This window comes from Copadichromis virginalis, linkage group LG17 (genome assembly GCF_057382275.1).
Source record: "Copadichromis virginalis isolate Kocher_CV1m ecotype Utaka linkage group LG17, C_Virginalis_male_GT1.1, whole genome shotgun sequence".
NCBI lineage: Eukaryota > Metazoa > Chordata > Actinopteri > Cichliformes > Cichlidae > Copadichromis > Copadichromis virginalis.
This window is the reverse complement of record NC_140634.1, coordinates 3,708,660-3,735,268: the sequence shown is the minus strand read 5'-3', so window position 1 is coordinate 3,735,268 and position 26,609 is coordinate 3,708,660. Positions and strand designations below refer to the sequence as shown.

The following is a 26,609-nucleotide window of genomic DNA, read 5'->3' as shown; positions in this document are numbered from 1 at the left end:
TGGTAAGCTACGAAGCCCACCACTTGATGGATTGTCAGAACATTATGGCTACCGTAGTCAGAAGCCTAGCGGACTTGGAGTTCTCTGGGTCCAAAACTCCGTTGCTTAAGGTCCCAAAGTCAAACGAACACTGGAGCACACTGAGAGTTAAAAACTGTCTAAATTCTTTCATCTTCAATAAAATGATCAGCGTTGCCGCTTTACCAGGTATAACAATTACGTTTAACATCCAGGCATCCATGAAAACAGAATTTATTAAATTTAACAGAGTTAGAAGTTAGCAGTAAGTTAGCTCGCTAGTTTCGCTATTTACCTAAACATGATATAGCATGTTCTGACTGAGAGATTTCTGAAAAAAATAAAATGTACAGCTCTGCTATCACTTCCAACATAAATGAAGACAGAAAACTAAACAGCAGTGACGTTTGTAGGGTTACTGAAGTTGGACTAGCTGGTATATAATGATGTGCTACGTGATCGCTAGTGACACAGCTATGTTAGCATAACACAGTGAAAACGCAGCTGTTTCTATGCGTTTGGGCCTTTCGTCCACACGTAAACTGCGTTTCGAATCACCGAAAACTGAGATTTTTAAAACTCCTTTTTTGTGTTTACGTGTGGACGAGGAATACAGAGTTCGTCATGCAACGTCAAAGGTATGTGCCTTTTTTCACGTCACGCAGTGAGCTACGTTATTGTGTACATGAGATGAATTGCAGAATGGCAGATAGAGACAAAATACTGTTACTGTTAATCTGACTATCTGCAGTTTTTACACGTTTAATTATACACACGCAGTTGCTGTCCCTCCATTTAGAAAGGCAGAGGCGTCACAGTGTAATTATTTTACATGTAGTTGTTTTTTTCCTGTGTAATAACAAACAAATTTCCCACATGTGGGACTAATAAAGGTTATCTTATCTTATAATATTCAACATTGCTATCAATGCATTTTTCAAAAAATGCCTCCCTGTGCAAAATGGGTTCAAAAACATAAACAACATTGGGATACCGTTTGTCCGTGATTTGTAACAACTAGATATGCTTCATCATATTTTCTAGTCTTTGGCTTAGAATGAAGTTGGTTTGGAAACATATTCAGCGATGCTTCATCTCCTGCTTTGCGTTTGTGTGGGCGCCCCGTCAAAAACCTGTCCATGATGCTAGCAGTGACCAAGCGCACCCCCCCGCAGTGGCTCTGCGCCCCCCCCAGCGGCGGGCCCCACACTTTGGAAGCTCTGGCATAACATAAAGCATAACACAGTGAAGCTGGAGGATGAACGCTAACTAAGTTAACGTGAGGGTTAACTTAGTTAGCGTTGGTTTTTGACCAAACTTCAATAAGGAGAGCAACTGAGAAAATCCATCCACAATACGAGGTTAGTCATTAATATACTGCAACAACATGGGAATAGAGCAGCTGTGAGAGAATTCAACATTAATGAATCAATGGTACAGAAGTGGAGGAAGCAAGAAGAATGAGTTCTGTTTTGTTTAACTTAATGCGCCTTATAATCCATTGCGACTTATGTATGAAAACAGATCCGTTCATCGACAGTACACCTTATAATCCGGTGCGCCTTATGGTCCGAAAAATACGGTATATCTAAGTGGACACAAATGTGTTTCCTGGCAGCCACTTAAGCACATTGAGAGCCTGTTAATTACATCAATGAACACTATCTGTTTAATGTAATGCATGGTTTTATCTGACACACACACACACACACACACACACACACACACACACACACACACACACACACACACACTTTTTAAGCACTTTCAAGGTCCATTTTCAAGCTTTTCCAGCACATTACAAAAAAAACAGAATGCATATTTCACTTCGCATCGCCTCAGTAAGACCAAAATAATAAGTCTACACATCAGATATTGATGCTTCTTTCCTATGTGACACAAGAAATAGGAGACAGATGTTTGTTTGTTTTTTTAAAGTTCATTCATTCAAAACTAACTGTAAGATGTTTAACTACATTGCTTTCTGTATTATTGTTAAAGTTTTAAATGATCACCTTTAACGTGTTTATTCTAATAAAATCATGTCCAGTATGACAGGCATGGAGAACAGCACTGACTGGGAGAGGCTTTGAACAGATGACATACTCAGTTCAATTCAGCATATAAGACTTCATCTGCCTTAAATAAAAAGTGAGCCTTAAAGTATGAAATACTCATATACAAAAACACATCAAAATTTGTCTTAGTGGCTGATAGTGCCCGACAGGTCTCAATGTGAGCTTGAAGCCATTATGAATTTAAGTTGTTTAATGTGTAGGTTCTCACGATAAACAGATTCAAACAGTCACACATTGAAACAGACTGACACGTAGAGGTGCAAGGCAGCCCAGGCGGAGAAATTTTGCTTTTATACTTTGTGACAATCTGATAAGAAAACTATTCAATCAAATAGTTATTTGTGGTTACAGTTTCTAGCACTTTTAAGCACCAAATCCAAAATCCAAGCACTTTTCAAACCTTGAAAAGGCAATATTAAAATCCAAACATTTTCAAGGATTTCAAGCACCCCTACAAACCCTGTGTATGAAGTTGATGATTGTTAAAATAAAAAATAAAATGTTAACAATTACTTGGTTGCTCCTAAATCTACGACATGAGTATATACAGAAAAGTTTGACATGGTATGCAAAAGAAAAAAATGAAGAAATACACAAACAAAAAGTTTCATAATTGTCAGTTTCATAATTTCAGATTCAAAACTAACATTTTCTTTGATTGACTCATATCACTTGTCAGAAATCCTTCTTAATGACTCCTGTGTTTCTCTCACGTTAAAGCCAAGTTTGTGCACATCGTTCCACATGGGAAGATGGCAGATGGTGTGTACACTGGAAAATTTGACATATATTAACAGAGCTGGTGCCAAGGTATAGCACAGTACCAGGTTAGACTCCATCAGCTGAGATTTACATTAAACCACTTAAAGCTGCATGCTCAACAAAGTGCCTCATTTGCAGACTGTGACAGAGTGAATGCAGGTGAAAAATAGGATGTGTAATATCTAGGAAATAAACTACTGCTGCTGTGCAGATCTTTTAGGTGAGAATGCAACATATCTGTGAGTGTAAAGGTATGGACTACAGGAAGCAAAGTGTTCTTCTAGAGCATGTTCTTGCAAAACAATGCCTTAACCCTTTAAGACCTACCATAGAACCAAGTCCACCAGAGCTTGTCTTTATATTTTTACATGCTGTGGAGCCATTTTTGGGAGCATTTCAAGTTGCTATACACCAATACAACCGTTATAGCCCAAATTTTAATAATATGTATGCATTAAGTCAATAATAACTACAAAAATTTAAATTCGTTTTTGGTTTCTTTTTTACATATATTTCTAGTTAGAGAAATGCAAGAGGCTTATCCCTCAAAACTGTAAATACAAAAAGGTTGCACAAAACAGTTTCCAACAACAGGAAATTTATTTTAAGTGTCTTCATAGCTTTATTATTGAGATACAGGTGAGATGATTTTTATATACTGCAGGAAAAACGAAAATAAATACTATAATGCAAATTTGCAAAAAAAACAGCAAATGCCATCTATTCAGAGAAGGACAGCTTGACTCATCATGAAGGTTATGAAAATAACCATCCTATCAGAGCTACTTTGCTTCTCAGTTTGTTTCTTTAAAAAGCAAGATTTTAAATGAATAGAAATTGTTTTTTAAAGCTGCTGATTGACGTGTGTGATCACGTGTGTAATATGTAATAAAAAAAACAACACTTTTAAAGTCCTTTCTAGGCTTTATATGAGAATGAATGCTCACTTACGTGGGCGAGGCTGTGCGTGCAGCACCTGCTCCAGGTCACCCAGCATGGTGAGGATCACCTCCTTATCAAGCTGAGCTGTTCCTTCACGAGGACCTCCCTCAGAAACCTCCTCCTCCGCCCAATATCCGCCATCTTTCTCCCTGCCTCCCTGTTTCCCACCTCCCTTGTCTGCTGCTGCCACCTCCTCATCGGACCGCCCCCTGCTGACCTCTTCATCTGTTCCTGCCACCTCTCTGGACCTCCGCTGTGCCTCAATCCTCGGGTGACCACTGTATGATGCCCGCTGTGGCCGCCCTCCTGCTGCTGTGCATCGCCAAGGGACTGGAATGAGAGAATGCTCTGACTGAGAGAGCACTTTAGTGAGGGAGAGCGACAGAGATCGAGCTCTGGTGCCCCTTACACCTCCGCCTCTTGTGACCACATCCTTCCTGGGGCTTCCCTGCAGACTGCCTCCTGCCCGTTGTGTGGAAGATGAGTACAATGAAGAGTTTTGAGGTTGGGAAAGGCGAGACGGCGGCAGCTCGTCGAGCTCAAAGGTGTAAACCTGCTGTTCGCCATCACTGAGCAGGGTCAGGTTAGTAAGCGAGCGCTGCTTGATCCGCAGGTTGAGGTTGTCAGGGAGAGGCTGCGGAGGCCGTCGAGCTGGGCTGCCGCCCTGATAAACCGAGAACTCCGCTCCTCTCTTCATCCTCTCTCCTTTTCAACTAACCTCTTTACCGCTGGCAGCTCAGAGACTGAAACTATACATGCAAGTGGATCTACCTGTGCATGGCACTCTGTTTCACATCTTGACTGCACTAAAACTGAGAAAGCAGATGGAAGCAAGGAGCGCAAAGAAAGCAGAGGAAACATAAGAGATGGAGCCCCAGGTCCTGCGTCTCCCGACTGATGTCCAGGCTTCAGTGGGCTGGAGGGAAAGCGAGCAGAGGGAGTAGAATGGAGAGAAAACCACCTTCTCAGGCATGTAGGTAAAATCCAGATCCATCATTAAGCCAGCCCATGGTCATGGTCAGGCGCCGAGCCAGACACAAACATTCATTTCTTCCACTCCTTCCCTGTCCGCATGCTGTCTCTCTGTCTTCTTGGCTCCTTTCTCCTGCTTCACCACAGTCAGGGGCGTGGATGAACGACTCGCTACATCTCTCGCTCCTCACACATTCTCTCTTCCTCTTGCGCTCTCTTTATCTTTTCCCCCTATTAAATGGCAGTGTCTTTTCATTCACTCTTATCTATCTCCCCCTACCTTCTGTCTCTCCTTTAATTACCACCTGACAGCTACGCTCCTCCTGCCTCCTCTCTGACGGTTCCTCTCTCCTCACAGCGGAGAGTGAACGGTGGTGAAGCCGGCAAATGGGCTCACATAGCTCTCGGAGCGCCTGCATCTCTCTCTCTCGCTCTCTCACTCACTCTCTCCTTTCTCACATTCTCTCCCCCCTCTGTGTTTATCACCCTCTCTTTCACCTAATCTCTCTCTTTCTGTTCTGCACTTACTAGCCCTCTTCCTGTATGCCTCCCTTCCCCCTCTTTCTCAGTGTCTCTCCATCTCTCTCCCTCACAATGTGACAATGAGTTGCTTGGACAGTGCACCTGTAAGCTTGCAGCCCCCGCTGCACCACTCTGACCACCCAAACTTAATTAAATGCTATCTTGAGGAGCTAAAGCAGCAAGCCTGCAGCTTATCGCGAATCAACAATGAGATCACCGAGCCAACATATTCCCATCAATCACTGGGAGCATTATTAGCACTGTCTCTATTAGTCACAGCTGTCTACCACAGCATTCTCTAATCGTGACTACTAACTGCTGGAGGACCCTGGAAGCAGTTGCCTCAGAAAACATAATCAAGGTGATCCTAATCATCATGCCCTATGAGGTACTTCATCGCAAACTGATGTTTTATCATGAATAAAAGATGAACAGATGAAGACAAATAAACGGTGACACTTTCAAGCTCAAGCTTAACTCAACGTATGAATGAAGAGTTTATATAGAGTGCTGCTTTGATGTTTTAAAACTGGTCTTACTGACACTGGTTCAGTCTGTATATGTAAATGTATATGAGAAGTCTTGTCATGTGGCATTTGTGGTATGCATACACTTGAATTTCCTTCTCAGAGACTCATTCCTGTCTCTCTACTGAAGAGCAGGAAGAATGAAGACTGCAATGACCATGAAGCGAGTGACATTAAAAAGCAAGTGTTTGCAATGGACCCCAAACAAAGAGAACGGTCAGCACCGCAGTCTAATTTTATCCTTGAAATCACGGGCTTTGGAAAAGCCGCGACCAAAGCAAAATGTCTGGAATGTTGCTGCCGACATGACATCCCCAAACCTATAATCACATGCTGTTGTTTGTGTATGCTGGTCTTCTGGCTTCACTTTGAACTTGACGTCTGAATTAAGAAGTTTGATTTTAAATGAAGACATCACCATCTGAATCAAGTGACCTGTTCTAAAATGGAAAACCCAAAAAGTCTCAAAGGATCCTCTGCGATAAAATCAGTGATGAAAAGATTATGACGCTAAAGAAAAAGGAGAGAGGACACATCTACCACAGATGTAACCTCTGAACTGAAGGCAGACCAAAGAGCTATAAAGGACGAAAGAGCTGTCACAGTGACCTCTTCATTTGGAACTGGTAAAATGCAACTGAAACAAAGAGATTTGTCTGTGCCAGCAGTTTGTGTTTTGATGGTCTGGTGCCTGCTTTAACCTCTCATCCTTCTCCTGTCTGGGCTTTTGTGGTTAGAAACTCCTTTAAAACTGGTCAAATGTCCCTCAGTCCTGAACTCTCAGATGCAGAAAAACGCCACAGTACTGTAATTCCAAAATGAAGACAACCTACAGCTCCACTTTATGTGTGTATATGTGTTATGTGTGAAGCTTTACATACAGCCATACCGATCTTGTCAATGTTTTTGATAAATACTCGGAGACTGGCAATGATAAACCATGTACATGTATGTATCATGGTGACTGGTGGTGGTGCAGCAATGCGATTATATCAGCTGGTGGCAGCCTGGGGCGAAGTAAACATAGCTGCAGATGCTCCCCGTGTCCAGCTGTCACTGCTGACCTTTTCCTTTCCCTACATGAAACCAGCCCAGAACAGGAACCCTCCCAGTAAGTACAAACAGACTCACTTTAGCACATTCACACACCAGCTGCATAATACCAGTACACTGAGTTGGCCACAGCAGCAGCTTTCAAAAGGCTCTCTGATCCTGCAGCTACTTTTCCACCTATACTCCATTAACCTCGTCTCTGACAAATATCAGTGTGGACAGCTAATCCATATTGTACCAAGAGTCTCTACCTAAGCTAACACATTTTGTTCCAATCGTTTAATGAAGGAAAATGTCATTTTAAATCAGTTCCTTTAGCATGTAGCAGACCACTGCAGTAGAATTATTTATCTACAGGGACAGATCATAATGCACAGATACTTATGCACATTCTCACACCCACACTGAGAAATATCCTCCAAGCGGAGCCCACATCTGTGTGGTGACCTGGTGCATACCTGATATCTCCTCCAGGCACTGTTTGGCTGTCTTGCTGTAGACTAGCTCTCCCTTGGTGGGGCTGAGGCAGGGGTCGGCTGGGGCCACCATGGTGCAGTCATTTTCTGAGAATGTCCTAAAGGCACAAAGAACAAATAACACACAGCAGTTAAGAAGATAGGTTTATCAGATATTTCAGTCTAACCTGAATTAAAGGCACTGCAGTCATGGAGGGATGGATTTAACTAAATTTGCTGTGTGCTTCCTCTCCACCAGCCTGAGCTACCTCACACTGTTTGTTTGCCGATTTAAAGAAACAAAGGTGGAGTCCAACACTCCTCATAAGATAACAGTCTTACATGTACATACAAACTTTGAACAATGAAAATGCCACAAAACCATGCAAAAACAGACTAAAGGCACAGAACAACACAGTTATACAGCTGACACGCAAACCCAACAGAAAGCCCTCTCACGCAGGAACACACAAACAGTGAAACACATACAAACTAACACTTTAAACCACACACAAAATCCCGAAATGCACACAGTAAAACTGCATTACAAACTGAGAAAACAAAAAACAGGCAGGCAGAGAACTAAGCACAAGCTACTGAACACCATGCATTTCTTCCAATACATACACACGCGCGCAGACACACACCAGGGACGACCACCACCTGCAGAGCTGCAGATAAAAATTGGCTTCCAATTGTGACAACAGCATTCGCCTGTGACTTCAGTTCATGTGAAAAAGCTTTTCTTCTTCCTGCAAGCTTCCCTCACCTCAGTGGATTCACAAAGACGGAGACACAGATATTCACTACCATTGCTGTATGGCACAGTATCACCCAAAAAATAAGAGAATAGATATGGGGGGGGGGGGTGCGCAGTAATAAGATATTTGACTCTGCTGCTTTAAAAAAGAAGATTTACTGCTGGTCATGTAAAGAAATGTGATTGAAGCTGCGGAACTTTGAAAAAAAAAATTAACTGCACCAACAATTTTTGTATTTTTAATCGCCCCCTGTAAAAATTGTCCGGTCAACCTAGGTTATGGAAGCATAGGATGAGAACGGGCATTGCAAACTACATTTCTCTGTGGTGCAACTGTGAGTGCATGAGAAAGAGAATGGGAAAAAAATTATTTCTGCACACAAAAGTGGTCTGTTAAGCTTGGAAGATACAACAACTTTAAGTGGGCAGGGAGAAAGAATCCAAATGAGACAAGGATGCCTAATTGTGGCAAAAATGCTGGCAGCACAGGAGGGGGCCTTTATGCATGGTGACGGCTTTGGATGAGGAAGAACATGAAGATGGAAGCCGCAGATATATGAACGGAAGGATATATCTTAGAACACAGCAAAAAGGTTAAGATCTGCACATGAACTGTTCCTCGAGAATTTTATTCAACACCGAGTATAGTCTGAGACACATTATTACGTAATATGTGTAAAAGATGGGATAGCACGGCAGTGGGGCATTGAGCATTCTCCAGGGTGTACGCCGTCTCTTGCCCTCTACAAGAAGAACTGGATAAGCAGAAGAAAATGGATGGATGGATGGCCTACAATTTCATACCTACTATTATGTAAAAAAGCACAGGTGACTTTCACTGTAACACTTTTGGAGGGGGCCAGCGTTAACACCACAGATATTCTGACAACCCATTAACTCTGCATGTCTGTTGTTTCTAATGATAAACAAATTAAAACACTCCAATGTATCTCTCTTGTACCCTCCAGATTCAATTCAATTCAATGTTATTTATACAGCGCCAAATCACAACAACAGTCGCCTCAAGGCGCTTTATATTGTAAGGTAGACCCTACAATAATACATACAGAGAAAAACCCAACAATCATATGACCCCCTATGAGCAAGCACTTTGGCGACAGTGGGAAGGAAAAACTCCCTTTTAACAGGCAGAACCAGGCTCAGTGAGGGGCGGCCATCTGCCGTGACCGGTTGGGGTGAGAGAAGGAAGGCAGGACAAAAGACATGCTGTGGAAGAGAGCCAGAGATTAATAACAAGTACGATTCACTTCTTGCAAAGTTAATTGTTGCAGATGCAAAGTTGATAAAGTGCCCCCCCAAAGAAAAAGAGACTTTCTTAACAACTGAGAGATATATATAGGAGCAGCTGCGACGGATGCCAAATTTGAACTTTCTAGTTCCAATTACTGACCAAGATGGCAAGAAACAGTGAGTAGAAGTCCAAGCTTTAAAATGTTCTCTCAGAAAACTCTGGGTAACATCACAGATGGTCCATCCACTTCTACTACACTCAATGCTTCTGTTTACTTTTTGCTCACTGAGTAGGCTGCCTGTGTTTTCACACTTTAAGTTTTAGTTCCCTGCTTCAGAGCTGACTATCACTCATTATCTCCTCAGGACTGATAGCCGCAGAAGCTCACTAAATGTGTGGGATTAAAGGAATGCTAATGCTCGAAAGAGGCACTGCTGAATGTGGCAGAGCTGACTGTGCGCTGCAGAGGAGGTAGTTCAGAGAGAGAGAGAAAGGGTGAAGGATTTAGTCTTGTTTAATGGGATTCCTAACTCCCTTTCTCTCCTAACACAAAGCCATCCTAGAGACTATTTTTTTTCTTTGGGATTTACCCACTTCCTGCACCTCTGATTGCTGTAACATCATGAAACCATGTGCCAGATGCATGCCTCTAACAACACTGGCTGAATGAGGAGAAGGGGAATGAGTTCTTGAACACTGCCAATGTCTGGATGCTCACATCAAAGATGAAACCCAGACAGTTAAATAATAGGCTTTGGCAAGCAGCAGGGAGTGGATGTTAATTTGTTCAGTGATGCCTGTGAAGGGATGTGGAGGCGAGAGCAAGACGCACAGTGGGGAGGCTCCAGCTGATCACTGGGAGAACTCCAAGATCTCATGGGGTGTGTGAATGACTGTAAGCATGTGCGAATGTGTGCAGGCAAAAAACGGGTCAACAGGTTGCTCTCGCTGGGTGTCCTTTGAGTAATGACGATAGGACAAATAAACACACACACACGCGCCTCACCTGTACATGAAGGGGGCCACAGTAGCTGTATTAGGATGGTTGTGCTGCTGCTGCTGGGGAAGCTGAACTACTCCATTTCCTCCTGGTGTTCCTCCCCCTCCCCCACTTCCTCCCACAGTGGACGCAGACAGGGCTGAGGTGCTGGTGGACGAGGTCATGCTGGTCCGTTTGCCCTCTGAGCCCCCTACGGAGCGTTGGATATAGAAACTCCCACTTTGCCCCCCTTTGGTTAGCTTGGCCCTCTCTCCCTCTCCTCCCCGTATATTTCCGCTGCTGTTTAAGGCGGCCTGGTTTTGGGCCTGGGACTGACTTTGCGGCTTTGCTGATGATGCTAAGGGACCTTTAAGTCCTGGCTTTGGGATGCCGCTTGAAGCTGAGGGGGTGCCACCATCTTTCTTCCCTGACGATGACTTCCCTCCTTTTGGGATGAGGCTGGCAATTTTTGAGGACTTCTTTGTGGACTCGGGAAATGTGTCGCGCTCCTCTTTTGGGGGAGAGCTGTCCTTACAGGACTTCCCAGACTTGCTCTTGTCCTCCTTGTCTTTGGAGGAGGCTTGAGACCTGCTACCACTGGCGGACGCCTTTGAATAAGAAGAGGGTGAAGATGAGGACGTTTTGCTTGGTGCGGTGAGGGACGATGCAGGGGTCTTTGTAGCCATTTGTTTGGCTGTAGCACTGCTACTAACACTGCTGCACGCTGACCCTGTAGGCGTCAATCCATCTTCACCATACTCTGATAGGTCATCTTCCTCCTGCAAAGCCATCTCCACCACAGATGGTGATGCTCTTGAAGCTGATCGGGGGTTAATCAGCCGAAATTTCTCCAGCATTGACCTCTGAGGCAGTGCAACACTTGACCCTACTTTTGACCCATCCCCTTCTGGGGCTTGCGGTGATGGGGTGGTAGAAGGGGAGTGTGTAGGGCTTGCCAGCATGGATGAAGTTGCGCTGTGCTTAAGATTCATGGACTTGCTGCGCCAGGACTTGCCAGCTGTGGGGGATGGGATGGCAGAGGCCAGCTGCTGCCCGCTGAGGCTGGTGGGAACCATGCCACCAACACCACTTCCATTCATCCCACTAGGTACTGGGATGCCTCTCACAGCCTCTGAACAAAGAGAGTAGAGAGAAAGAAAAATACAGGATGATGATTAAAAGGGATATCTGGTTAATTACAGTTTTTGATGTACAAATTTGCAATTTCAAATAACCAATTGATAAGCTGCAACAAGTTATTACTAATCTTTCTGTGATGAGATTGGTTGGAATGATTTTCCCATTGAGATGTTGCACAGAATTGATTACAAAAAGGAGGATTAGTCATGTATGCTGCATTACGCTACCTGTAAAGTGTTAGGTTTCCCCAAATTTTATTGCAGTTTGATAATTAAATGCAATTTTCCTATTTTATTTTATTTTATTTTTTTTACTTTTTATCATAGTCATTTATCAACAAGTTATTAGCTAAAATGCTACACTTCCTGGATTTATTTGACAAGAAAAACTAGTTCAGAATACTCAGCTGACTCCCTGCTGACTTCCTTTGTGGTTTTACACACATTCAGCAAAAAATAGTTAACTCTTACATTATTTGGGGAAAATTACAAAAATAAAACCCCAGAGCTTATTCTCAGGTGACAGGATATCAACAGCGAGTTGAGTTAAAAGAAAAGACTTCATGTTTATTACAACACCGGTGTCTTACAAGGAGTTTGCATTCAACAGTGTTTTACCTTCTTGTTACAATTCTTTGTAACCTGTAACCGCATGTATACATGTATATAACAGACTTATAAAGGACAGGCTATCATGTTATGGTAGTGACAAACAAATTCTCACCATCATAAATAATAAAGGAGAATTTCCTGAAAGGAAGCCATTCAATTAAAATATTGACCTTTTCTGGAAAAGATCCACCTCCCAATGAGTAAAACAACAAATGAAAGTTTGAGAAGCTTTTTTTTATTTACTCTGCAGCTTCATTCCCTGAACATTTTTTATTTTGGGATATTCATATTCTGCATTTCTTTTTTCCTCTTTCTACTTTCATCCACACAGCTGGAATTATACTGCATACAGCTATATGAAAGATAAATAACTACCTTTCACAGATCATCAACACCTGTGTATCTCTTTTATACATAAACATTATCCCAGACCTCACAAGTATAGCATTTGCGTTAGGTATGCACATGAACACAACTTCACCTCCCCATGAACACAAGTTTGAGTTACTTTCTAACTGAAAGAGACAAATAGCGGGGAAAAAGTATCAGCAGAATTATGATAGGGTAAGTAGAGAGAGGCGACAGAGTGACAGCATGAAGTTATGCTCCATTAGACTGAGTGTCTGTCTGTCTGGCTGTCACTCAGCACAGTGAGCAGGGTTCAGCTGGCTCTGAGTCACCCCCACTCTGCAGTTTAAAGCCTCCTCAGGCAGGCAGAGGAGGGGGGCTCAGATTGAGCTGTGGCTGGGGCCGAAACACTTTAACCGGCTTATGCTTCTGACAACATCCTGTAAAACCTTTAAACATGCCTGAAAACACCTCAGTGCATTCGGCACAATGTGTCAGGCTGTAAAGTGTCAGGCCCTCCTTTATATAATATTGTTTAAACTGTAATTTAGGAAATGGCTGTAAGATACCTGATAATGGTTTGGCCACACTTTGAAGGCTTTAAAAGTGACTGACTAGAGCAGGGGTAGGGGACTCCAGGCCTCGAGAACTGGTGTCCTGCAGGTTTTAGAGCTCACCCTGGGTCAACACACTGAAATCAAATGATTAGTTCGTTACCAGGCCTCTGGAGAACTGCAAGACATGTTGAGGAAGTCATTTAGCCATTTGAATCAGCTGTGTTGGATCACAGGACACATCCAAAACCTGCAGGACACCGGCCCTCGAGGCCTGGAGTTCCCTACCCCTGGACTAGAGCAAAAATCTGTTGGCTTCACATTAGTTAAGGATTGATTTGGATAACCATATAATAATGTGACAAGCAACTGACAACTGGAGACATTTTTAGCCAATAACAATTTTTTAATATTAGAATGATTGTAACAAGTTAAATAAATAAAGGAGTGTCTGCTAGGGTGTAAGTCTAAGTGGAACTGCAGTTATATGTGTTGTTGTAGCCAATCTATGTTAAAATAAAATATTTTTTTAACATGTGTTAAAGTGTATGGATCTGTTCTGAATGTGCTGGTGGGTTTGTGTGAAAGGATATCTGTACAACAACAAAATCAGTTTAAAGTCAATTAAAAAGGATAATGAACTGGCAGCCCCCCTCTTTTTCTACCATGAATAGGTTTAAAAGCTGAGATAAGTCACAATACCAAAGTTTCAAATCTCAGATGAGACCAAATGCTGGTGCAAAGAAAAAACATTTGCAGCTCCAGTAGCATAGCTGTTGTTTTGAGCGTGTGTCTTCCTGGCAAAGTCCTGGAGTTTATTCTTATGCTTATTCCTGCAACACTTATTGTTGCAGGAATACGCACAAAGGCATTTAGACTTTGCAAGGTATTAAATGGCTGTCTGTGGGAATAGTTTGTCAGCATGATAGCTTCCTAAGTGTGGAGTAATAAAACTTTACAGGTGATGAGATGAAAACGAGAGCCAGGTTAAAATATGTGTAATCAGATCCATTAGTCCCAAGTTCAACAAATATGTACTAATTACTTGTGTCTGCAACTAATAGTAATATATTACTTTATAGTTACTGTGTACTTATGAGTCTGAATATGAATATGTTGATAGCTGGTCCTATGTGGTCCCATCACAAGACTGTCTCAAGATGGTCATTTCTTGTCCAGGCAGTCATGTGGCACAGGCATAAACGTTGATTACAGCATACATTGTGAGTGTGTGTGTGTGTGTGTGTGTGTGTGTGTGTGTGTGTGTGTGTGTGTGTGTGTGTGTGTGTGTGTGTGTGTGACCACTATGCTGGCCCCCCATCTTTTGAGATAAGTGAATGACTTTTACATATCTGATAAATCTGACTGCGAATGAAAGAGATGGCGAGCATTTGTGTGAGTCTGCCTGCGGTGTGTGTCTCTGCTTGTGTGTCCAGTCAATTAACCCTGTCTTCAGAGATTCCCCTTCCCTCCTCCCCGCTCATCACTTCCCCACCCCAGAGGCAGTTTCACAGCACCACCACACTTTTCACCGTGCAGTGACTTGCTGTTGCCGTGGCAACAGACTCTTATTTTCCTTTTTTGCCTCAGCGACCACGGAATTAAATGCCACTTTGTCTGGGTGGCGGTGGACCCTCTGCTAACAAATACAAACACACACACAAAGTCAGAAGCACACGTGCCCCTGACTCATGTATGTACTGACAAACCCTTCTGTTTACCACACAGTTAAAGACTGAAATTCACCTGGTGTGAGTTTCTACACACTGGCCACACTCCAGTTTAACACATTTGAACTTGCTCTGCTTCCCACTTCACATCACTGTGAGTAAGACAAATTATCGGCTTAAGGAAACCAGCACCTTCTCCACTCTGGAGTACTGGAGTTTCACAGCTGCTTCTTTATCTTCTTTCTGACACACAAACAGAAGTATTTCTGAAGTATTTGTTGTGCATACATTTTTTGCAAATCCTTACTAAAACAGTATGACAATGTAGTTTGAAAATATATGAAGGATGTTTCTCCTGTTTCGTCTTTCCCTTTTCATGTGTCCGCTGTTACAAATGCCCATACCAATAGATGGCAAACAGATAAAATCAAATAATATATTGACCTGGCCATTGGAGCTTATTGGCTCTGATAAAAAAAAATATAGAAACAAACTAGAACGCTAGTTTTAAGTAAACCCTGCCCCTTTTATAGATCAGACAAGTCGACATCATGTACAAAAAACTGCCATGTGTAATCTCCATAATCTTAAATGGCTGTAGTACTAACAGGTGGAAACTATGCAAAAAGGAGGAAAATGTGATAAGTTTTTCTTAAATAATATTAAAACACTTTCAAACTCATTTGTGCAGTGGCCTGGCTTCATTATTAAAATGAAAATAAAGAAATTATGCATAATAATATCAAATAAATAGGAAAATGAAATCTGTAAAAATTGTTAGAGGTTGGGATGAACATTACAGCATTGTCTGCTCAGAGCTGAATACTATATTTGTACTTGTTTCCATTAGGAATCTGAATTTGCACAGTCACAATTAGAAAAGATGAAAAGATTTCACATTAAACGAGAACATGTCCTATAAGGGGCGAATGTAAGTAGCTGTAAGAGAGGAGGGGAAAAAGCTTGTGGCAGACACTTCCTGTATCTGTTTATGTGCCTTTTGATTTCTCTGCTACCTGTTTTTGGCCAGAAGGATCCGACTGCATAGCTGACATTTCCTCAACAATTGATCCCCCCTCCACTTTTTGGTTTGTCTATTTTATTTTAAACCAAAACACCTTTTCCATCTCCCCTGCAGTGAAGCACCAGTCCTACCGGCTTATCTCTCCAAACTGAGGCTTTGTCTTTTGGCAAGACTCCACTGGAAAAAGACACATTTGCCCTTTAATACCCTGCGTATCATTTTCAGGAGAAAAAGGGGAAAATGTTACTGAAACCTTTGAAACTGTGACGTAACTAATAACCATAATAAACCTAAAAAAAACCCTGACATTTAAACCCAATTATAACTAAAAGCACATTAAGACTAATGTGAAATGTCAGTTTCTCAAGAGCTTGTTATTCCCCGTTTTTAGCAATTTTCAGTTACGATTGATCACATACTATCTTTCCATCCTTCTGTGTTATCTTTCACCTCCCTCTTCCACTGAAGAATCTGAAGTTTCAGACAGAAACTGGAAGGGTGAGTGCACATGTGAACTTTTAGGATGAAAAGGAAGACAGAGAGAAATGCAGCAAGCGTTTGCTGCAGGCATTTCACTGCTATCTCTGTTGGGTGCCATTCACTGTGTCTCTCCTCCACTACATCACCATCTACTGATCCTTTGCACTGTTTTCCTCAATGACTGTGCAGTGCTTTAAGAATAAATGCTGGCTGTCTTTTGTTAGAAAACATTTTTGCCAAAGTAAAAGGTTTGTTAATATACCTTCAGGAGTGGCGTTATTATTATGATGATGCTGAGGCATGAGAACATGTTTTAATTACTGGCATTGTGTTAGCCAATAACTCATAAGAATTCTTATGAATGAGCCATGACAAAATCTTAAAGCTATTATAAAGTGATCGAACGAGCCAACAGTAAAGAATTGTGTAATTAACACATTACGAATGGATATATTTACTCTTCACAGCAGAATGTGGCCATTAACACAACAAGGACTTTTCAGTAATTACTTTTCTGTTAAATAAAATGCCACACACTCACTCTTGGCCTCTGTAAGACCCTTTTCTCAAAAACATTACTCTTATTAGCTTGATCGTACTTGACAAAGCGGTTTCCTGGATTCACCCCCTGCTCATTTCTCAAGCAGCTCTATTCGTGCTGTGAATATTTTCACCACCTCCACTTAATGGTATCTATTCCAACTCAGTTGGAATGAAGAGCAGTGGATGATTCAGCAGACCAGTTAAGACTAGTGACATCAGCCTGTCTGACTTGTGTGAGTGGTGCCATCAAGTGGTTGGGATGAGGAATGGAAAATCACTCTACCTACTGCAGGAGTAGGCAACTCCAGGCCTCGAGAGCCAGTGTCCTGCAGGTTTTAGATCTCACCCAGGGTGATTAGTTCGTTACCAGGCCTCTGGAGAACTTCAAGACATGTTGAGGAGGTCATTTAGCAATTTGAATCAGCTGTGTTGGATAAAGGACACATCTAAAACCTGCAGGACACCAGCCCTTGAGGCCTGAGGTTGCCTACCCCTGACCCCATAGTCAAACTCTGTAAACACACTCTTTACCTCTATCGTTGCCACTGGCATACTGAAGAGGCTTGCTCTTGTCAATGCTGTTGAAGCTCTGGCTCCGACGGTTGAGGTTGGATGAGCCTGGGCTCCTGGAGGCCCCGCTGCCCGCAGCAGGTACTCTGGAGGGCCCTGGTAACCTGCAGGAGAGGTAGAACAATGATAAGTAAGATGACTGCACATTAACTCCAACCCAAAAAAGTCAAGGAAAGGTGGTTTATTTATAACAGGGGATACTTTAAAATCAACAGTCCTTTGTCAGTAATAACTTTCATCCAGTCATTCTGGAGTTCAAATGTGCAAAAGTCACCCTTCTTGTTTCAGGGAACAGCAGAATTACAGAATAACACCAAGGTACTAAAATGACCACCCCTTCCAGAACATCAAGCTCAAGCACGGCTTAACTAACTGATGACATCTCACATTAGCTTCACCTAAAGCACACGGAGATTTGGTGTCCCGTCACTTCCACTGAAGCGCCTTTAAAGTATGCACTGTTACCTTTAACTGTTAGGCCTCGACTAGACACAATAACAGATGAGATACACATTGAGATTTAAAAATCTACAAATATTGGTATATTTTCTCACAAATAACCAGCCCTGGATTCAGTATGTGTCAGTGTGTAAGATGAAGAGAGATCAGAAGTCTTTGTTTCATCTTGGGCTAAGGAGGGAGGATAAAAGAAAAACTGTGTGTTCAGGTGCACATGTGCTGAGAGTCTGTGTCATGACAGGCTGATTGAAAGCTCAGAGCTGATCAGAGCTACTGTAAAGCCACGCGTGATATAAATATTTCCTTCGCTTCAAACGATCATAAAAAGGAACTACAGTCACATCTACCAGGGGGGTTTGTGTTTTCAGTCAGTCTACTTTTGAAACACACTTTTGCATCATTTCTTTCTGTTGACACAGTCAAAGCTGCCAGTGTCAAATGGTGATTTGCCATGCTGCAGCTGGAGGAGTTTCACAACTCCCAGAAGCGTGTTAAAAAGAAGAATCTCATCAAAAACCTGTTGTACAGTAACGTTATGCTGCATTTTTTATGTGGTGTGCCAGATGCATTCATACATCTGTTTGTTAGCACGTTTCTTCAAAAACACATTTAGCAGCTGGTTCAAAGATTTTGACAAGCTGGATCTATTTCTGCTGTAACTCAACATGATTTTTCCTTTTTTGGTGCCTTGGTTTCTCCCACAGATGCTTTACACTGTTTTCATGTTGAAACAATATCAAAATGCAGGTTTGAAAAAGGGCAGAGATAGCTCAAAACCTTAAAAAACGTTTATGGAACTTTGAAAAAAACAACTTCTGGTGAAATAGAAAATGTATAAGTCAAGATCTTCTCAGAGAGAGAGAGAAAACGCTGGACTGTAACAACTTGATGTCTCTGCATGAACTTTGCCATGACCTTAAAGATAATTGATTTGCTATGCTGAATATGTCGCTTGTCTGTATCGCAGATGGAGCCGAGATGTCGGAGGGAAACGTAATTTAGGCTCTGAATTGTGCAGTGGTGAAAAGCCCTCTGGGGGAAAAACATATTTCATATATTCCATTCTGTGTTTAAGGCTTTCATGAAAATAAACAAATGAAAGGACAGATTGACATCTAGCATGGATAACAAACCTCCTGACTACTAAGAAATCTCTTCCGCCACTGCTTTCGGTACTCTTCTATTTCTCTGCCACATGGGCCAACTATGATACACTTCATAGGAAACACAAAGTGCAGTTCTCTCTCACTCAATATGCTTTAGTTGAGAAAAAACATTATTTTGATTTTAAACACTGAATTTCAGTGTTCGGAGCATCAGTTAACTGCAAAGCAATTCACCACCAACAAAAAACAATCAGTGACCAAATCAATACGAGTAGAGTTTGATCAAGGAACAACAAAGTTTTCTCAGTCCTTTATTTCCCTAAAGTATCACTCTAAGACTTTAAAATGAGGGTGAGTAACAGAGCCAAATTAAAAGCTGCTGACTGCCCTCCTGACACGCGTGAATCTGCAACAACTGAGGACAAGCTCACACTGACAGTCCAAAACACTAAGCGGGTAAAATACGCGTCCCATCTCGTGGCACACGATGCTATCGTTTTAATTCTGACTGACACAGGTATGAAGGTTTTATGCACAAATTTATCTTGGAATTATAAGACAGAAAATCTCATCTAGGGGATTTATTTACTCATCTGCATCTGAACTTCAAGTTTAACTCTGGAAAATGTGTGAATCGCTGACAAATCTAAAATATTTTCACACATTATGCAAAAGACTGGCTCCCACCTAGTCTTTTTGTCACTGCACAGGATCAATTTCCTTTATGTCTGAAAACATGCCATGGCATCGATGCAGAAATTCGCCGTATCAACCAAATCGCCTGGATGAAGGTCTTATTAAAAAAATAGCTGCTGAAAAAACTGCTTCCAGTGCATCATTAAATATCACTGGAGCAGGACTGTTTTTTATTTTCCTGGGAAGGTAGCTCAGGTAAACAAAGCAAGTTAGTTACTAACCAGGTATCTCTTCCAGTCTGTGATGCAACAAGGAACAAACAAAGCACTATATTAAAATCCAGCAATTATATTATGGCAGCAAGAAGCAAATTATTTGGATCTAACTACAAAAATTCAAGGCAACTTGGGTGTCTCCCTCAGAAAATGGAACAAGGCGCAGCAGGAAGTCAGAACAAAAACTGCCAAATATGTCAGCCCCATGTGCTGAGCAATGAAAAGATGGTTTTACACAGACAAAAATAAAATATGCTCCTGTGCACAAAACTTCATCAAGAGGAACAAATGTGTCCCTTACTCGCACTTCCCTTCTTTGAATTACTATATGATTTTGCATCCCACTGTTCATTTGTAGCAGACGAGCTGACTGTTAAGAGATGCTGAGCGCAACACTGGTGCTTTACCCGAGAGGCCTCGGTGAGCTGCAGCAGGAGGTGGTTCTCGGGTCAGAGCTGAGTCTGCCATTCACAGAACAAAAACAGATGGAGATGTATAGTAGCATGCACATAATGCAGAACATTGCGCCCAGAAATGCATACAAAGGCAGACTAGCGTTAATAGTATATATCTGCTTTAATATATTTAGTCTGCACGAGAGGAACAGACGAGATTGATAGACAAAGACAAAAGAATGAACAGATCTAAAAGGAACAAAAATATGAAATGGGAGGGGGGATGAAAGTGCACACAAACAGGGGTGCACATCAGAAAAGGAAGGCGCTGTAGCTGCAAACCCCGACAAGAGAAAATGAGAGATAAACAGTAGGAAATGAGATGGAGATTGAGGCAATTCAGATGGTAATCAGAAGTAGTTCCTTTTATCATAAGATTCTTTCATCTTCCAAAATACATGTTTGATAATACATCGGCAAAATGGAAGAGAGAAAATGTGATGCAATTCCTCGACAGGGAATTTGTTTTAGACTGGACAGATCTGAGGTGAGGTAGGGAGGTGGGTGAAATCCTTGCAGAGCAAAGAGAGTTCTCTGCCCTTCACAATGTTGTGCCATTGAGTCTGTGTATTCAAAACAGCCCTTTCCTTATCTCATGACTAGTTCTTATAACATCTGTTATAACCCTGTATTTGCAAGAGTGTAAGACATCTGCTCTGACACATCTGGCCCCCACATGGCCACTCAATGCCACATCAGGCTTATTAAAATGGTAGAAAGATACCGCAAGTAGGCGGGTGGCCAGCAAACTGCCAAACATCACTCCCTGCTGCTAAGATGAAGGCCACACCGTACCGACATTTAATACGCAACATCTAATGTACACTGTATTTGAAATCATGGCAGCTAAACTAATAAAACATGTTGATGGTTTTATAACTTTCAGTGTGTTGTTCAGCTGCTCTGATATGTCAAATGAAAGCAGAATAACTCAAATAACTAAATTGTCAAGACTGTGCTAACATGAGCTGAGCAAACAAACAGGAGATGGACTTATGGCAATGAGAGAAAGGCAACTCAACTCAAGGTCCACTTGAGATATAAAATAAATTAACTTTTGCAATATTTCTGAGTTGAATAAAGTGTCACCATCATTCAACGTCACATATTCTACTGAAATTAAAACTGTACTTACATTCCTACCCATCAATGGAACTTAAAGCTGTACATAATCCTCATAACAGTGGAAATTAACGCTATATTTTCAGATCATGAACCCAATGGAAAAATAAGAATGGACAGAGAACAAAAAAGAATCAAAAACCGACCCCTTGGAAACACCATGTGAGAAAGAGGTGAAGGATGAGAATTGTGTGTCTACCAAGATGTACAACTGGAGTTAAGGGCACAAAACATAAAACGGATAAAGTGTTGTGTTGTCTGACAGTACACAGAAGTTAGTTAGCATCCATAAGTCCTGAGTAGTGATGTGTCGGTTGCGAACGAAATGGCTCTTAGAACCGGCTCTTTTTAGTGAGCCGAACCGAAAGAGCCGGTTCTCTAAAAAGAGCTGGAAATCCCATCACTAGTCCTGAGTGGTGATCCACAAAAAAATAAAGCACCTAGCCCATGGTAGTGTCAGGTATTAGCGCAGTTTATTCAGGAAGTAAATCTCTTTTGTTGTAATTCAGGTCAGATGTCCACATCAAAGGGAACTAGATTAAAAATCCACAACCCATTATGTGAAACATATGAATAGCTATTTGTTGACACCACTTATTATGCACAGAAAGCCAAAACATAACCTGCGCTTATGTTTCGTTTACTGTTCCAACATCAGAGAAGGCAGATTATAGCAAAGAGCTCAACACTGTCTAGCTGATATACAAAATACAAAAATATTTAGCACAGTTTCCACCACTGACAAAAGGGAAACAAAGAGCCTGAATGTGACTGTGTCAAGTGAAAAGGCCAGGTGTAAACTGGATAGGTCCTTGAGTGCTAGCTAACAAGCAAGCACCTCAGACATTCTGAGGTAGTAAGAAGCACACTAAAGCTCCTAGTACCTTGAGGGAAACATTCCTCACCACATTCAGCACAGTGCAGCATGAAAGACACACAACAATTTATTTCTATTTTAGAATTGCTAAAACTTTCTTGCTTCGGGGATAACAGAGGAGGCAACTCGTGGTGATTAAAAATAACTTCTCAGAAGGCAAGAAAGTAATTAACTGTGGTAATCAGCCTTGAATGAAAATGAGATGGCAAGAGAAGAGTGCCTGCACTGTCACCGCTCACTAATATAAGTGATTTGTTTGTGTGCGCGTGCGTATGTGTATCTTCATCTGTTTGTGGGGAATTAAAGAGCTATTTCTGCAGAGCGGCAGCAGCAGTGATGTGAGAGGGCAGATTATCACCCATAGGGCTGGAACTGCTGGCTGCAGCATTTTTGCCATTGCTCAGTGGTGGCTGGAGAGGAATTATTTGCCAACGTGCTGGTTCCCACTGCTTCTGAGTTGGAACAAATGCTGCAAGCATCAGACAGCTGAAGGAGGCTGTGCACATGCAGCACGTGTGGCTACATTTTAAAGTGTATGTCTTGCATGTATGTGAAAAATCCCTTTTATCTTTGTTGTTCTGGTCTGCCCATATCTGGGAATGAATTTCTCACCCTTAATGCTCATGTTTAGAGCTGTTATAAGTTTACCAGCTCACACAGGACACAGGTTCCCTGCCTAGCAGCTATATCAAAGTGCTTTGCAACACTGTAGTTATTTATTCAGCATCTTTGTCAAGATGTTTAAAAGTGCTAAGGGACACAATACGCAAAAAACATTTCTTAGGCAGCACAGGCTCCCAGAGGTAAGCACCGTCTGCTCCGAAGCATAAGGTTCTGTGCACTGGTATAACTGAATCCTCCACTAAAACAGTAATCTCACTGAGACTGAGATTGTGAGATTGTCAACAGGAGGTAGCATCCAGTTTTACTCATATTTATTTAGAAACAAATTCCTAGCAAGCATCTTTACAGAAATACTGTATCCATGTAGTGAGTACACACCTTTTGTGATGGACTCATAATGTTTAAGGAGTCTGTATTTCATGTGGGAACATAATGGCACAAGCACACGAACATTTAGCACATCACATTCTGCTCTTCACTGTCACACATTCGTTCAAACTACCATAAAGCTACTGCAGCTACATCCTGAGAACCCAAGAACAAAACACAAAATTCTTATAAGGTGTTCTGCCTGTTGACCTCTGACCTGACTGTGGAGAGAGCAGCTCTTCAAAGCCCTCCCTGAAAAAAAACTAAATTGCACATATTAATTAGCTTAACAAATAAAATAAAGACATTTAAAGATCTATTTTTCCATAATTACCTGGTGTTTTTCTTCTGTGGTGAACCTATTCCACTGTGGCCTGGAGGACTTGCATATCGTGCTGTGAGACTGAGGAAAAAGCAGAGAAGATGGGCAACACTGTTAACACAGTCAGATAAGAAATAAGCCCAGTGACTTGCTGGAATTTTCTTAATCCATGTCTTAATGTAATAACGTGTGAGAGGGGAGCCATTCAGATGTAAGCATAGGAGGGGGAGAGAGATGGACCAAGGGATAGAAGAGAAGAAGCATGTGGTAAATACTGTAGCATGCCAGTGCACATTTCTTTGATTTTTCACATGATGGCTCACACATGTTTGTTACCACACACTTATGACTAGGCCAATAACATCTCCTAATCCATTTATAGGGCTGTTGACACACACACACACACACACACACACACACACACACACACACACACACACACACACACACACACACACACACACACACACACACAACAACAACTTTCACAAACAATTTTCTGAAGGCATGGTTTGAAGAAACACACAAGACAGAGGCAAAGGAAATACCCACAGCACCAGTCACAGTTAGTCATTGGCAGAGATGGGAATGACTGTTACAGGAAGGAAACTCTATTCATGTTTGACATGTTTGTAATTAAGCAACTTGTAGAATGTATTTTCAATAAAGATGTGCTTTTACTGACCATTTGTATATCTGGTAAAGTCCTTCTCAATTACCATGGTAATCTGACCTGCTTTTAAATGTTAGCTCCTACGTCATTTGTTTGTTTTTTAGTGAGAAAATAGACTTAAAACAATGGAAACATTAGCTACCTACTCCTTAGCTGCCAAGATGTTAACATACTAGTGTACTAAACAATAATCTGATGATTAAATGATGTTAAATAAAAGCATATAAAATAGATAAAATTACAAAAATGAAAGATAAAAAATAAACATCAAATGTTCAATTAGGCATATGTGATGGCAGAATCATGTTACTAGCTAATGACAATAAAACAAACAAAGATGACAAAACTTTCAATGACCACAATAATTGTGGATTCTAACCAAATCAATGCTTTGCTAGCAGCTGCTAGCCCTTTGTCCGGAAGACACATTTAACTGCTACATATTAGACAAATTTAAGCTAGTTCCCAGAAGAAACCCTTTGAACTAACATTACCTTTCACAGGCTGATCACAGGTGGAAACCTGAGCTTTCCAATCATTGTCTTGATGAATGAGAACAAGATGAAGTTCAGTAGTAAAACCTTGAATCTGTCCTCTACTCAGAGTTTGCAGAGCTGCTTCGGCTGAAGGACAGAGGAAGCAGCAAACACCAGCAGTCTGTTTAGATCTCCTTCTTTTCTGACAAATGAGAACAACTCCTTCTCTGTTTTGTGTTTGTGGGCTGCTGGTTTGGCACTGGTGACTGAAAGTGGACAAGACGGACAATAAACTACCTATACTGGGTCATTGAATGAGGCACAGCAACTATCTTCTGTAAGTTCGCACCACTCAGCTATTCATAAAACTGATTATGAAAAAGTGCTAACAGGTTTTACATTATGATATTTCAGGCACAGGTGACACCCACCAAAAGATGATTAAAAAAAGAAAAAACTGGTTTAAAGAAGAAATGACTACAAAACCTGCAGTACAATTATATACTACAGAAATGAGGATTAGGGTTCAGCAAAATCTTTAGCTGTTTCCTACTTTAACAGAATTTGGCCTAAAAATGTAGAAGTACAATAATAGGCTGGTCTAGGCCTTTTTGCAGTGATTTGATTAAATATGCTGAGTACACATACATCATTTTGTAGAATCAATGAGAGCAGAAGAATCATTTTGTTCATAAGTTAAACTATGAAGGATTAGGCCCTTTTACGGTGGTGGGAAAATTATTAACTTTTCAACTGTCCATCTTTACTATAAGTTCCATTTCTCTCTCTCATCTTTCTCCATTTACACCTCTTGCTCCAGACAATTAAATTCCTTTTTAACCCACCTGTGATGAATGCAGAGCTGCAGTACATCTCTAATTGCCTTTGCAGGTTTTCATGACACTTTGTTATTCTAACAAGCTCCTGAGCAGAGAGTAGAACGCAATTATAGTGACGAGCACCTTTGCATCATGTTAATAATGAACTATGTAATAAATGATACATCAGTGAATACTCGCAACAAGACACCCACAATGTCATCTCCTAGTAGCATGTAAGTGTTCCTGTAAATATTCTAAGAGGTCTTTACTGCACAAAAAAGCCAAGGTGTGACAGTTTAGTGGAGCCTGTCACATGCTAAAGTGCTCTATCAGCATTTTGGGGGGAAAAGAAGGTGGAGTCTAAATTTGTGCATTGTATTTCTTTCTAAGAAAACCTTTTGTCCTTCTGCTCTCTGTCCTTTCTCTCTTTTTACCCATACTCAGAGTAAAGGGCTGTAAAAGGCATGGATGAGGTAATATCTAAAGGGAACAGAAGCTGCAGGAGTATAACGAAAAGGAAAAATAATGCGGGAGTTCTAGCAGTATATGGACAGTAAAAAAACCTAGAGTGTTGTGTTTTTTTCCATTACAAGACCCATCCTTACCCTCACTTCCAACTATATTAAATGTAATGAAACATGAAGGCAATGGTATAGTCTCCAGCCTGGGGTGCTAATCCAACCCACAACATTCCAGATCATTCCAGTGTGGAAAAAAGAAACACCAGAACACATGAGGGCAGGATCAAGAAATGGTGATGGAATAGGGGTGGTAGAGACGCGAGGGGTGGGGGATTACAGTCTGTCACTTTTCATTGTATACAACATACATCAACGTGGCCTCTCTTTAATAGTCCGCGACACTGCAGTGCATATGCAAGCCATATTGGATACCATTGCTGTGCTATTAATTTCAGTTTCAGCTTCCTGGTAGCCACATCGCTGAGGTCAGACACAAACTAAAACTGATGGGTTTCAGAGCCAAAACGTGAGGCATCTGTGTGCTCGAATCACTGTGATGATAGCAGGTAATAAGATGTCATCTGACCTTGACATCAGGGGATGAATTTCCAACAAAGAGCGTTCAAGCTTGAGTATCTCACACAAAGCCACATACCTAATTCAGCATGTATCA

General features: G+C 41.5%; 1 protein-coding gene across 4 annotated transcripts in view; it reads right to left on the bottom strand.

Moving 5' to 3' along the window:
- Nucleotides 1-26,609, bottom strand: part of nav3 (neuron navigator 3) — a 180,377-nt gene that overhangs the window by 68,652 nt on the left and 85,116 nt on the right. For all 4 annotated transcript variants that reach the window (XM_085436874.1, XM_085436875.1, XM_085436876.1 and 1 more), the window contains exons 6-9: nucleotides 23,518-23,586; nucleotides 17,222-17,364; nucleotides 10,348-11,452; nucleotides 7,333-7,448 (exon numbers count right to left, since the gene is read on the bottom strand). In XM_085436874.1, the coding sequence (XP_085293000.1) occupies nucleotides 7,333-7,448; nucleotides 10,348-11,452; nucleotides 17,222-17,364; nucleotides 23,518-23,586 (1,433 nt within the window). The remainder of the gene's footprint in view (nucleotides 1-7,332; nucleotides 7,449-10,347; nucleotides 11,453-17,221; nucleotides 17,365-23,517; nucleotides 23,587-26,609) is intronic.